General features: G+C 46.7%; 1 protein-coding gene and 1 long non-coding RNA gene across 7 annotated transcripts in view; both read right to left on the bottom strand.

Moving 5' to 3' along the window:
* Positions 1–1,692, bottom strand: part of POU2F1 (POU class 2 homeobox 1) — a 121,057-nt gene extending 119,365 nt beyond the window's left edge. For 5 of the 6 annotated variants that reach the window (XM_071756568.1, XM_071756570.1, XM_071756586.1 and 2 more), the window contains exon 1: positions 1,575–1,692. In XM_071756568.1, the coding sequence (XP_071612669.1) occupies positions 1,575–1,632 (58 nt within the window). In that variant the 5' untranslated portion in view covers positions 1,633–1,692. The remainder of the gene's footprint in view (positions 1–1,574) is intronic. The other variant, XM_071756578.1, reaches the window with a different exon arrangement.
* Positions 1,693–9,068: 7,376 nt separating this feature from the next.
* LOC139801876 (uncharacterized) lies at positions 9,069–11,778 on the bottom strand. Its single transcript, XR_011728377.1, has 2 exons — positions 11,364–11,778; positions 9,069–9,426 (listed from the first exon to the last, which is right to left on the bottom strand). It is a non-coding gene; the product is annotated as an uncharacterized lncRNA (long non-coding RNA).
* Positions 11,779–12,537: the final 759 nt, after the last annotated feature.

Below are 12,537 nucleotides of genomic sequence, written 5' to 3'. Positions count from 1 at the left end.
AATAAATCAAGCAGCAGAGTGAGGCCTAGGCGCCTGCCAGAGGAGCCAGGGCCTAGCTCTCCCCCCTCCTCTCCTCACATAGCCTGGGTTTGATCTCGGGGCCCTGTGGGTTGCCAAGAAAATTTTAAAAAAGCGAGAGAGCAAGAAAGAAGAATCATATTGAACCACAAAAGCACATGGGGCGAATGTAAAATATAAACACGGCGTTGGGCTCTGAGTGGCTGTTATTAAAGGTCTGAATTACTAAACATGAGAGGCGGGGAAAGCCGGGCGGCCATTTCAATAATATAAACCTCCCCGAATTAGACATTATTCAAATGAGAAGGAGAGAGCGAGGGAGGGAGAGGGACGGGACCCGCACCCCCAGTGCCAACCCACCAGGGCTGCCGGCACCACCATCTGCCCCTGGGCCAGAGGACACGGCTGGGGTGCCCGGGACACAGGGGAGGGGAGCCTGCCCCGGTGCCGCAGCAACCCCTCTACCACCGAGCCCTCGGGGCTGCGGAAGCAAGAGGGCAAACGGGGGAGCAGGGCAAACCCCGCCGGGGCAAATTCAGCCTCCGGGGGTGCAAACACGCGGTCTCTCCTGTCGGAGAGGGGCACGGAGAAACTCTACCCGCACACCCTCCAAGTCACCCCACAATGAATCTACCCTTTCTTTTGGGGAGGGGAGGGGGGGAGGGCAGAAGGGGGGGAGCTTTAAATAAAAATAAAAACCAAACCACGCTCTCATCCTACCCCTCCCCGAGGCCATCCGCACCCATCCACCCCTTGCCTGAAGGCCCCAGGCTCTGGGGAAATAACCCTAGCTGGGGGGGGGAGGGGGGTGCGGAGGATGGCGGGGGGGTGGAGGGGTAATGAGGAGGGATGAGGAAACCAAGTCTTTCACCCTCACCCGGCCCCTCTGAGGGGCGAGCATCCCCGCCACCCTCTGTCCTATCGCCACCGCGCCAGCGGGGGGATCTTGCCCCACTCGGGGGGCCGCCCGCTTCCCCCCAATCCAGTGGACCGTGCCCCTTCCCGCGGCCCCAGCCGGGACCGCTCCAAAAGCATCACCCCCCCCACACCCCCCCCCTCCCGCCATGAATATGTAAAACGGCTTTTATTGTGGGCGTGCGGGCTGGAGGGGAGCTCGGCCGGGTGGCGGCCAGCTATCTCCGACCGCTTTTGGGTGCGGGGATGGCTCCCCTCTCTCGGCTTCCCCCCCCCCGCCAACTCCACCCCCCCCCGACCCCACCGCCTCGCCGTTGCGCCGCCGCCGCCGCCGCCCGCACCGCCGCCCCTCAGTCACCCCACTGCCTGCCCCGGCGCCGGTGCCCCGGCGTGCGGGCGGGTGCGAGTGCGGCTCAGTGTGAGGGAGCGGGCGGGCGAGGGAGGGAGCGTGTGTGTGTGTATGTGTGTCTCCCCGCACGGGGAGGCTGCTTTCCTTCACACCCCCCCTCCCCGCTCCCTCCTGTGCCGTTAATTATAATAATCCTGAGTACTAATAAATTATGCTAAGCGGGGCGGGCGGGCGGCGGGGGGGCCGCGTGTGCGAGTATGAATATGAATATGTAAAATGCAGTAATGATTACCTGCCGCTGCCGCCGCCGCCGAACTCTCATCTTGACTCGCTGCTCCTCCGTCCGCCATTTTGAATATTTTAACCAAAATCGGCCGCCCGATAAACCCTCCCTCGCTCCCGGCCCCCCCCCCTCCTCCTCCTCCTCCTCCTCCCCCCACCTCCTCCTCCCCCTCCCCTCCCCCCCGCCGCGCACCCCCCCCCTCCCCCTCCCCCCGCCTCCCTACTGCGCAGCCGCCAACCGGCCGCCCCGCGGCCTCGCTCTGCGCCTGCGCAAACTCGGCCGGGATGCTCTCCCCTCCTCCCCGGACGTTTCCCCGTCCAGCGCCAGGCGCCACTCCGCGCATGCGCTGAGGCAGCCGGCCCGCTCGCGCGCGCGCGCTCCCCCCTCTCCCCCCCCCCTCCTCCTCCTCCCCCTCCCATTCCCGGGCGGCTCTGGGGCGGCACTGCGCAGGCGCGCGGCTGCCTTCCCTTCACCTCTGGCCGAGGGTTCGTTAACGTGTAAACCGTCGCCCCGCGCGCACCAGCGTTTCAGTTGCTTCTCAACCCCCCCCCCCCCATACACCACCATCCCCACCCCCACCCCCCCGCTTCTCCCCGGCCCGCGGGCGCTTGCGCAGTGGGGTCCCGGCGAGAGCGGGGAAGGGGGGTGCGGGTCAGGCTGCGCCCCCCCCCCCCCCCCCTACGGGCTGCAGGCGGGGGTGGTGAATGGCGCAAGGAGGGGGGACGGGGCGTCCTGACACACCCCCCACCCCCTATCTCCACATTCACCTCCGCCTCGCCTCGCCGTGGCGGGCTGCCTGCTGCTGGCTGAGCGGGGCAGGGAGGGGGGGGTGGGGTTGGGGGGGGGATGTGCCCCCTGCGGCGCTGAGGGCTTCTTGGCGAAGTGAAGGCCGCTATGGGTTAACGGCGGAGGGGCAGGCAGAAGCGGCAGGGAGGAGCCGCTCCCGGCACAGGGGGTATTTCCAGCCCTGCCCTTAACTGTTCAGCCGCCAGCCCGCCGGGGGGTAGCGCAAATAGTTAATCGCGGTAGTAAAAGAGAGGCAACAAGGTAACAACGTCTCCAAATACAACCTTCGGGCTGAAAGGGCGTCTCGGGAGGAGCTGTACCTGCGAGTGAGTTGTGTGAAAATAGCTATCGTAACGGCGCCTGCACGACAGGTACTCCCCGAGCTCCAAGCAAGATTAATCCCCTATGAATAAAAAGGAATTGCATACAGAGAAAATTAAATAACAAAACCTGCAGTTGTGTGGGGAGGAGGGCGTGCGAGTGGTGGTCCGGTTTTCCTTCCGAAAAGAGCAATTAAAAGGGAACGATTCTCTTTTTAAGAAATCCACTGTGAGGTGCCCCTCGTTCAGGGCAGTACCAGGGTGTCTCTCAAACGAATATTTTGTCATCTTCCACTTTACACATCAAATTTGACTAAACCGAAAGGGAAAGGGAGTCAGGCTTCATGCCTCTCTTATTGAAAGGGAGTAAATAATGAAGAGACTAGAGGACTAACAAAATTAGCTTTAGATTCAAAACTTCCAAATCAGGACAAGCAATCAGCTAAACAGCCAAAGTGGCAAAACTTTGCTGATTCTTGACAAATTTGGCAGCGTAAAAATAAAACTCGCTTATATTCTTAACCTTAATATTGCATAAATCTACACTTTCCCTGAGCTTTGTTATGCACACCCATAACAAGAAAAGTAAATTGAAGATGGTATAGGGTAGTGTTCATTAAGGTCTTAACGTTTTCCAAGACTCATCAACTTCAGTGGGTCAGAGTCCAAGATAAATTTTCATCTCAAAACCTTGTGGCATAAGAGAAATGGGCAAACATCTGTTCTTGCATGCTGTTGCTGAAGAAATGAGTCGTTATCAGAGGCAGTCACTGGATTTTTTTCGTTGGTAGGGAAGAGGTAAAAAGGAAAGGCTGAGGGAGAGAAACAGCAGGGTTCCTCTCCAAGGGCTGAATCAGAAAGGTAATTTCGACATTTTTATTTTAAAATAAGTTCCTTTATTTTTTTCCCCCTTGCTATAAAATAGCCTCTTGATACTGCAGAAAACATTAGTGGAAAGGGACTGTGCTATGAAAGCAAAAACCTTCTTTTGCAGTAATTCTTCTCTTGAGCGTTCACTTGATGATATTCCATACCAGTAATTAAGCACTTTGCCTCACAGAGATCTATGTTTAACTCGCAGAAGTGGAAATGTAAACAAAGGCATATTGTCGCGCTCCTCTCCTGTTCAGCCATGATCCTCGCAGGCCAGTTAATCCAGTTTTATGGCCAGGTTATACCAGCACTGCAGCACACAGTGGCTGCACCATGACAGATAAAGGTGTAGAGAAAGGGCTGCCTAGATTAAGACCCTGCACAGCTCTAATCCTGCCTACGCTGAATATTCTCTGCCCTATCTTCCCATCTCACCCGTAGACTCTTCTCAGTCCAGCATGCTATGTCCTGGTAACCTCTTCCCTGATAGTAGCAGCTTCTCGCTGGGGAGAATTTTCTCCCATTACCACACCTGATTTAGCCTTTGCTCTTGCTCGGCTTCTGCACAGTTAGCTGGAACCCACTGATGCTGCTGCTGTCTGAAATCAGTGCTACTATATTTTTTCTGGTAGCTACCTGCTCCATGTTTTCTAATTGACCCACTATAAAGAGAAACTAATTATTTTTGGCCACATAGCCGTTCTCCCTTTCTCTTTAAAGATTGCTCTGGACCTGTCTGCATCCTCTAGTTTACTTTGAATTCATCTCTATCTGATGCCTTCCCCAAGGTGTCATACATCCCTGTGGCTATATATCCAGGAAAGCTGGTCAAATCATTAATGATGAATAATTTATCAGATAAATTTTACCTCTATTTCAGCTGCAAGTTCTCCGCAAATAGCTTGTGATTTCTACAAACTTATTATTTTATGTTACTAGCTAAAAAGCACATGACTAGTGTCTTACTTGTGAGAAACTTCCTGGGACACAAAAATTGAGATAATTGGACACAAAATGATACAGAGATTAGTCCCATAAGAAACTGAACACTCTAGATTCATTTCACAAAAATATTTAAGTGGGAAACAGTTGTTTGGCTGCAGTCAGTGAGACTGGGCTCACGCTGGTGGTTAAGAATAGGCTTAGATCCTCTGCTGAAACAGCCTAAAGCAGCCAGTGCCTTGCGGGACTCCATGTTTCTGCTCTCTGACTGGACTTGTCAGACTCATGGAATCACCTCTCACAGGGATTTTGCTTTAAAAATACTTTCTGGCAGTGAAAATCACAACAGCGTTCAAAATCAACACATCTTTAAAGGAAACAAATAGTATTTCAGGATAATTTAGTGAGTGCTTTGTGGGATATCTGTGTAATTCTGATTTTTATTCAGATACCTCCAAATTCCTCCACCTCCTTGGCCTGCTTTATTTGTGCCTGTAACCCCAGATTTTCTTTGATGTCTATATTACCTTCTGAATTTTCTATCTCCTGCTAAAATTAATTCAGTAGTGTTTCTGATTTATTATTTTTTTAAGGTGGGGAGGTAGAAGACAAAGGAAACACAAATTGCAGTATTTAAGCAGAAAGCACATTGGGAAGGAAATTCTCATTTTCCCCACGCAGCTCTCATGTGTAGAGAAATTAGGACCAAATTTATCTGCTCTGCTCCAATTCCACTGTGTCACTCAGATGCGAATCCCAGATGCTGCTTTTCTCACACAATGTCCACTCTCTCATGTTTTCTTCCCATCAGATTTCTCTCCTCAAGGAGGCCCTGTTTATGGAGTCATGTTTGCTTCAGCTTTCCCTTTTGTTCTCAAGGTACTGCAACAGAGGCTTCTGCCTCAAAAAATTCTTTTCCCCTTGCCCTTTTTTGCGTACCTCCCCAAAACCTCTCCATTCCTCTCATTTTCAGACAGGCCAGATTGTTTCACCCTCAATTAAACTCACCTTTATGTCTCTGTCTTGTTTAACATTTTTCATGTGCAATACACACACTTACAGAGAGACTGGCGGTCTCTCTGTTACAGTCTGTAATAGTAACAGAGGTTACAGTCTCGTTTTTTTTTAACATCCTACAGATATGAACAGCAGCATAGTCCATGTCTCAAAAAACTTGCAATTTAGAGAGATTGCAGACAAAGAATAAAAGAAAAATGGGATTAGTAGCCCCTTGATTGAGGAGGAAAAGTCAATGGTGAACAAAAGCAACATAAAGAGCATGCATAAGTTCCCCCAGTGTGACAGCAGAGACATGAGTGGTACCTAGGTGTTCTGGGGATTTACAATTTAGTACTTAAACCACAAAGATGTTTTTCCTTTCTCTTCTTTGTTTCTCCCCAACCTTCTCTGGTTCCCTAGCATGAAGGAAACACTCCACCCCCAAGGCTTGGGTCCAACCAGTACCTCCTCTTTCCGGTATTATGCTCTGCCCTCTCTTTACAGCTCCTACCTATGCACCTTGTGAGTGCAGAGCGCAGGCAGCAGAAGAGGAATGGAGACTCCCCATTGCATATATAGGCTGTTGTTTCCCCGTGCACAATTCTCTGGCATTTTTGTCCAGATTGCTTTCTAGTTCTGTTTCTGTCCCTCTTTTGTTGTCTCTGGATTGGAGGAAGGATGACCCCTAATCTCTTACTTCTGAGAGTTGTTGCCAGTCCTCTGGATCTCTGTGCTAATGAAAAGGTAGCAGGAGAGTTGTACCACCTCATAATATTCTGCCCCTCCCAAGTGCAGCTAACTGCTTTTTTTGAGATAAGAAATGGAGCACAGATGAAAAGAAACATGGTTTTCATTTTCATATTTTAAAAAAACCCTGTAATTCATCGCCTTCACACATCCTCAGGAAAGAGAGAGGTAATCACTAAGAGGACACTTATATTTTCAGGTGGGTTTTTCAATCTATTTCTCACTCTCTGCTGCTTTGGGTACACTTATTTTTCTAGTTCAATTTTTTGTATGCATTTCAATTGTCATTGATTCAGCATCTAAGCACCTTCCAATTGTAATCAATTTTGCCTTAAAAATCAAGACTTTAAAAGATTCAGGAAATTATTGCTGCGTTTTTTAGCAATAGTAAACTAAGGCAGAGAAATTAAATAACTTGTCTTCAGTTGCACATGTGGCTGGGCAGCCCAAGAAGAGGAGCCTCCAATTCTCTCTTGCATCCTGATTGAAAGACTCTGTTCAGCTTGTTTTTGTTCTCTTCATGAAGATCCACAAGGCTGATTTCATCTGTCTCTGTACTCGAAGGTGGACAACAACAGGGTCCTACAGCTTGATTCTGAGATCACTTGGAAGGTGAAATTTGCCTGTGATTCAAGTTTCCACTCAAAACTGCCACAGATCTGTTTTCAGTGGTTTTCTCTGCCTCCCCTTAGTAAAAGAACACACTTAAACCCACGTATTTTTTGTCCTGAGGATTGTTTACTCAGACGTGAGAAATGCTGAGATACACACAGTGAGAGTGGCTGCAGTCTGGCAGACCCCATATGGAAGGACAAACTCTGTTTTGCACCTGTACGAAAGAGAGGGCTGAAATATTGGGTTTTTTGTGGTTTTTTTTTTTTTTTTTTTGTGTGTGTGTATTTTTGTTTTTGTTTTCTATTTTTTGATGGGACGTACAGCACACTTTCTGCTGTAGACCTTGGGAATGCTTTGGTGCCCCTTACATGAGGAACCAAATTGTTTTTGACCTCAGTGAAGAAGGGGCCAAGAGGGACACATCTGACACCTTTTAGCAACCACAAGGTTTTTTGTAGAATAGACACAGCCTTTGAAACAAACACACAGCTGGAGGTAGAGTGCTTTTGAAAACATTGTCTTTATTCTCTACCTCCTTTTCTTCCAGGACAGGATCTTTGCCTACTCCCTCTTCAGAAAGGGACTTTTCTGGCACACAGCCTAGCCTAGCTGGAGATTAGGGATTCTCTCTGCCCCTTCATCCTTGAATATTTCCTTTTAATTTCACAGTTTAAATTCCAATTGTGTAATTACATTCTGCCTACTCCAAATTCCTCTGTAATTTCAATTGGACACGGTGTCCTTCACTCTCTAGACTGAACTCTTACAGTGCTGTGGGGCACTGTTAAAAGGCTGCCACGCTCCACTCTAGTCCCATTTCATGGAAATAGGGAAAGAGAATGGACCTAGATTCCTTTGAACTAAAACTGCTGCTCCATATAGGCGAGACGGGGGTTGCAATATGGTGACAAGGCAGTCTTACCCCATGGCAATACACAGGGCATTTTTTACAATGTCTCAGTCTGAACAGATTTTTGGAGTAGAAGTCTAAATCTGGCTGGAGGTATTTCTACCCCACAACACCATACCCTTTGATCACAAATAAAGCTGTACAGGGACCCCCAGACCACTACTTTGCTGAATTTATGTGGCCTGAGAGAACCTGATTGCACCGTTTAACATGGCAGAAATGCCATAGTGATTTAATTTAGGTTCAGGGGGCTGTGTCACAATGAGAGGGTACACAGTACAGATGCCTTGTTCAGTAAAAAGCTTTACAAAAACTGACAAGTCCCATGCATTTTATGACCAAACCTTCAAACTTCTTGAAGGTTTTGCTGTGCCAGCATTTTCCCTCAGTCCCTACCCTGGTGGTGGCAGTCACCTGAGTCCCACATAATTTGTTATTATGTCACAACATAATGTCACAACATTCCTTTTTTAAGTCTTGGTATGTACTTCACATCAATGTGAAAATATTGCTGCTTCTCCTGCCTCCTCTCACTTTCTACTTCCTTATTGTGGCATAGTTGGTTACTTGGTCAGTGTACCTGTGTGTGACTCTTCAGGCATCAGAGACATTAATCTTTTGTATTTTCACCACATTATGCTGGGCTCTTCTGAGGAAACTTGTGGTGGAGAAGGGAGCATGGTTTGATGGGAGAAGTCTCCTCCTTTGTCTTGTTTTTGGAACAAGCTTCCTAGCTTTGTGAGAGTTCTGTGGCAGACTCATTGAAAAGGACTTGCTCACCACTTGTTCAAGTGGTGTTCTACACAACTCAACAAAAAACGAACAGTTTTACTCTAGAAACTGGAATTGTTTGATCATCTTCAGCCATAAGCCTTATTCTTTCACCATGTGTACACCACTGTCAGAGGAACATGGGGCTGACACTGTAATTAGTGACAGTCCTTTTACCAAAAGTGAATTTCCCTTCACTGCAAAAGTACCCTTTGTAGTCTTCCTACCACACGATGATAAATCTTTAGCTGAAATAAACATCCAGCTCCTTGTTGGCAGTGCTGTATCTACATGGAGCCTCAGACACTTTGAATTTTGATGAGACTTCTGTTTTATATGATTTGGCCCTGCTCCCAAAGGACATCCTTATGCCTGCTCCCATGATTTGACACCTGAGGCTTCTGTTTGTGTCTCTGGTGAACAGCAGATAGATCAGACCAAGTGAGACCAAGTAGACCATATTTCCATGTTTCCTTGGTTAGCTTATACTGTTAAAAGTGAGTAGTTGTTAGGAGGAAACAGAACATGTAATAACTAGAGTTGGTTTTTCTCTGGCTTTGAGTCATAAATCTTAAAGGAAAGAGCCATCATGTTCTCCCCCAAGTTTGTCATACAATCAGCAAGGGGCAAGGCAATAGTATGGGCAAGAAAATGAAACATGTGAAGGTACAAGCGCCAGCGGGGGGAAGTCACTGTTGCTTATTGTCAGTTTTGGTGTGACACAGAAAGTTCAGCTAATCCTCTTAGTTACAGAGACACACGAGTGGGGGGAGATTGTTATCTCAAGCAATTTGCTGGCTCTACTCCTTTTTTTCTTCTAGTTTCTTTTCGCCTAATTGAGCAGCATTTCTTCCTGGGACTGGTTTGCAATAATCCTGGGGCCTCATCTGGGAAAACACTGAAAAATATAGAAAGGAGAAACAGACCTAGTGAGGCAGTTTTCACCCTGAATTTCTTTCTTCAGAAAGGTATCAGCTTTGGCTGCAAGTGCTGAGGCTTAAAAATAAGATAAAGATTCAAAGTGATACAGATCAGTCTGTTGATGAGAGCAAGTGATCACTTAAAAAAGGGCATCTCAGATCCCTTTGAAAGGTACACCTCAGACAGGAGCTCAAAGGATGGGTAATTAACAGCCATGCAGAAAACTATGATCTTGATGGTCTGAGTTGGAGCAGGGGTGAGAATTCCACTAGAGTGCATAAAAAAATGTGTTGATTCCATTTTCATTGCCAAAGGGATCTATCTGTGGTAAATCTAATCAAGAGTCAAAAGGTGAAAAAGAACAATAATAACTAGGGAGGTTTGTTTTTATTTATTCAGGAGATAAGGATTCAACTACAGGAACAGAATGAGAAAAAGGTGCCTCTTTCTGAGCAGACAATTATTCCACCCACACTCACTCATCATCAAGATTTTAATATTCTATTACTAAGGTTGTTTAACAGTTTCTCAGCCTTAAGGCTGGTAATGTTTGTGCAGATACTCTGCCAGTTGCCACAGGTGTCTTTTTACAAAAGACCTGATTAATTAGGTGGGGTAGTCCTGAAGACAGCAGCAGCCAGGAGCCATTCTTCAGTAGACAGCCAGCATTGCTCCTGGTGCTGGAGTAGGGTTGGTGTTACCAGTATGGGGACACATTTGAAAACCCTATTTCCATATGGAGACCTCCATAGCCTTAGACCCTGCAAGCAGGTGATCTTATACCCCAGGGAAGCAAAAGCTCTGGTCCCCAAGTCCTAGTGATTCACCCTAGAGAACTTTGAAATATTGCCACTTTCAGCTGCCTGCATTACTAAGGTGCTGGAGGTAACTAACACAAAGAAGAGGCGGCCAAATGAATGGTTCATCCCCTGTTGTTTAAGCTTGTAGTCTGATGCACTCATGTAAATCTGATTTCAACTGATACCTTACTCTGATATCTTTGGCTGAGGACTGCAGAAATGAGTGATTAAATTCAAGATCATATCAATGCATTTTGCTGTGGTGGCCAAAGAATGTATTACGTCTGGCTGTGCAGATGGGTTAACTTTACAGCTAGGACAGCTAAATCCAAAAGAGACTGCAAGTCAGAGCCATCAGATGAGAGAGAGAGGGCCACAGTGGACACCAGTCATAAAGCAGTTGTAAAATAAGCAGTGTAGTGCTCTTAGGATAAAAGATGTTCTGATGGTGTTCTACTAGCACAGGACAAGGAATTGATGAGTTTGCTGTGTATGTCACGCCTAGACATCCTTTTTCATTTGGTACGTGCTCTTCAAGTCTGTCTTCAGCATTGGTTAATATGGGCCTTGGAACACCTGCAAGCTCACAAGTCCAGAGGGATGCCCTGGATTTGTCCCTGCCTGGATTTGGCCTGTAACACACATGATGTCTGACACTGGTTTCCAAACAAAGGAAACCCCAAGAGAGGATCAAACAGGAGTCATGGTATGTTCCACCAGGTTTTTGACTCAGATACTTGGGAGAATCAGAATCCCCAGCATGTGCTATGTCTTGTACCTTGAAATCGCTTTGGTGTGCCTCCAATGCACACCTGCATCATAGATGATAACTGCATTTCTTTATTTCACATCCATGTTGTGACAATAAATGTATTAAGAAGTGTAATTGCCAGACACTACAGAGGTGAGGGCAACTTATCATAGAATCAAAGAATTGGCTGGGTTGGAAGGGACCTCAGAGACCATCAAGTCCAACCCTTAATGTCCAATCTAACTTCAATGGATTTATTTTAGTGCTTTTACTTCTTTAGGGTATTGGTAAAATTTAATTGATGCCAGAATTTGCTATTACAAACTACTATTATATTAGTAAAAAAAAAAAGCGAACTTTTACCTGTGCTCTTTGTGACCAGCACAGAGCAGCCCTTGGACCATGAGAAACACAGGGAATCTCCCTAAGATTCTGTAGTGCTTCAGACAAAACAAGGAGGTCAGGAACTGCTGGATTCGTGGGTCTGTCTCTTCCTCAAGCACGTCTGCACAGCTAGCTAGTTGCATGCAGAACTATAGCATGCACTTTAATCCTGTTCAGTTTGTAAGACTGAAAATATATGGGACTGTCATAGGGGTTTTTTTAGCCACAAATATACTTCCTGAATCCTGTAGTATCAGACTGCAACTCTGACCATGAGATAGCATTCAGAGTTGCAGACTACTAAGAAATTAGAAATTTATAAAATGCATACATACTTTTAAAAAAGTGTTTACTTCAATTAATCTTCTTGTATTTCAGATATATGAATGTTAGATTTCTGTTAATCAGAAAATGAAGAAAAAGAGAATTGCAGCTCAATATAATGCATGAAAAAAACAATCACCACTGTGAATAGGACCATCATATTTCCCAGTGGCAGCTCCCCATCTTCCCCTAATTCTCCCCTCCCTTTCTCCTCCCTCCTCAAAGGCATAAGCATGCACTATGAGAGGAATGACAGCTGTTCTCAGTGGAATGACAGCCCAGGGATATTGCATCCTCCCTTAAAAAAAAACAGGCAAGGTACAGAATAAGGTCAGTGAAGGGAGACAAAGGGGTCTTCCAGAGATGGCAAAGGGTAATTTATTGACAGATGAGATAGACGTTACTACAGGAAAAATATTAAATGGATTCTTTTCCCCTGTCTTTGAGAGGGAAAGAAAAAGTGGGCAGGGTTAGGAAGGACAGATGCCAGAAATAGAGACAAATTTCCCTGGAGAGGAAGAAGAAATCCTGAAAGAAATTAGGATCATGACACAGGCAGGAAAAAAACAATGAAAAATAAAAAGCAAAAAAACAAAACACCAACCAAAAAAAGAAAAACCCACCAAAAAAAAAAGCAACCCCAAACAAACAAACACACAAAAACCCCCTCCCAAAACAGAGCATCCAAAAAGCTATGAGATTTTGTCCTAGAATCCTGTATGGAAACAACAAAAGAGGACAGCAGAGAAGAAACCCCACCACTATCAGGGGCCTGGCTTCAAAGGCATTCTGTGAGTGAAGGAAGTGCTGGTAAAACAGAGGGACTGAT

This window comes from Heliangelus exortis, chromosome 1 (assembly GCF_036169615.1).
Source record: "Heliangelus exortis chromosome 1, bHelExo1.hap1, whole genome shotgun sequence".
Classification (NCBI taxonomy): Eukaryota; Metazoa; Chordata; class Aves; order Apodiformes; family Trochilidae; genus Heliangelus; species Heliangelus exortis.
Note: the sequence above shows the minus strand (reverse complement) of the source record. Positions and strands in the feature narration are given on the sequence as shown.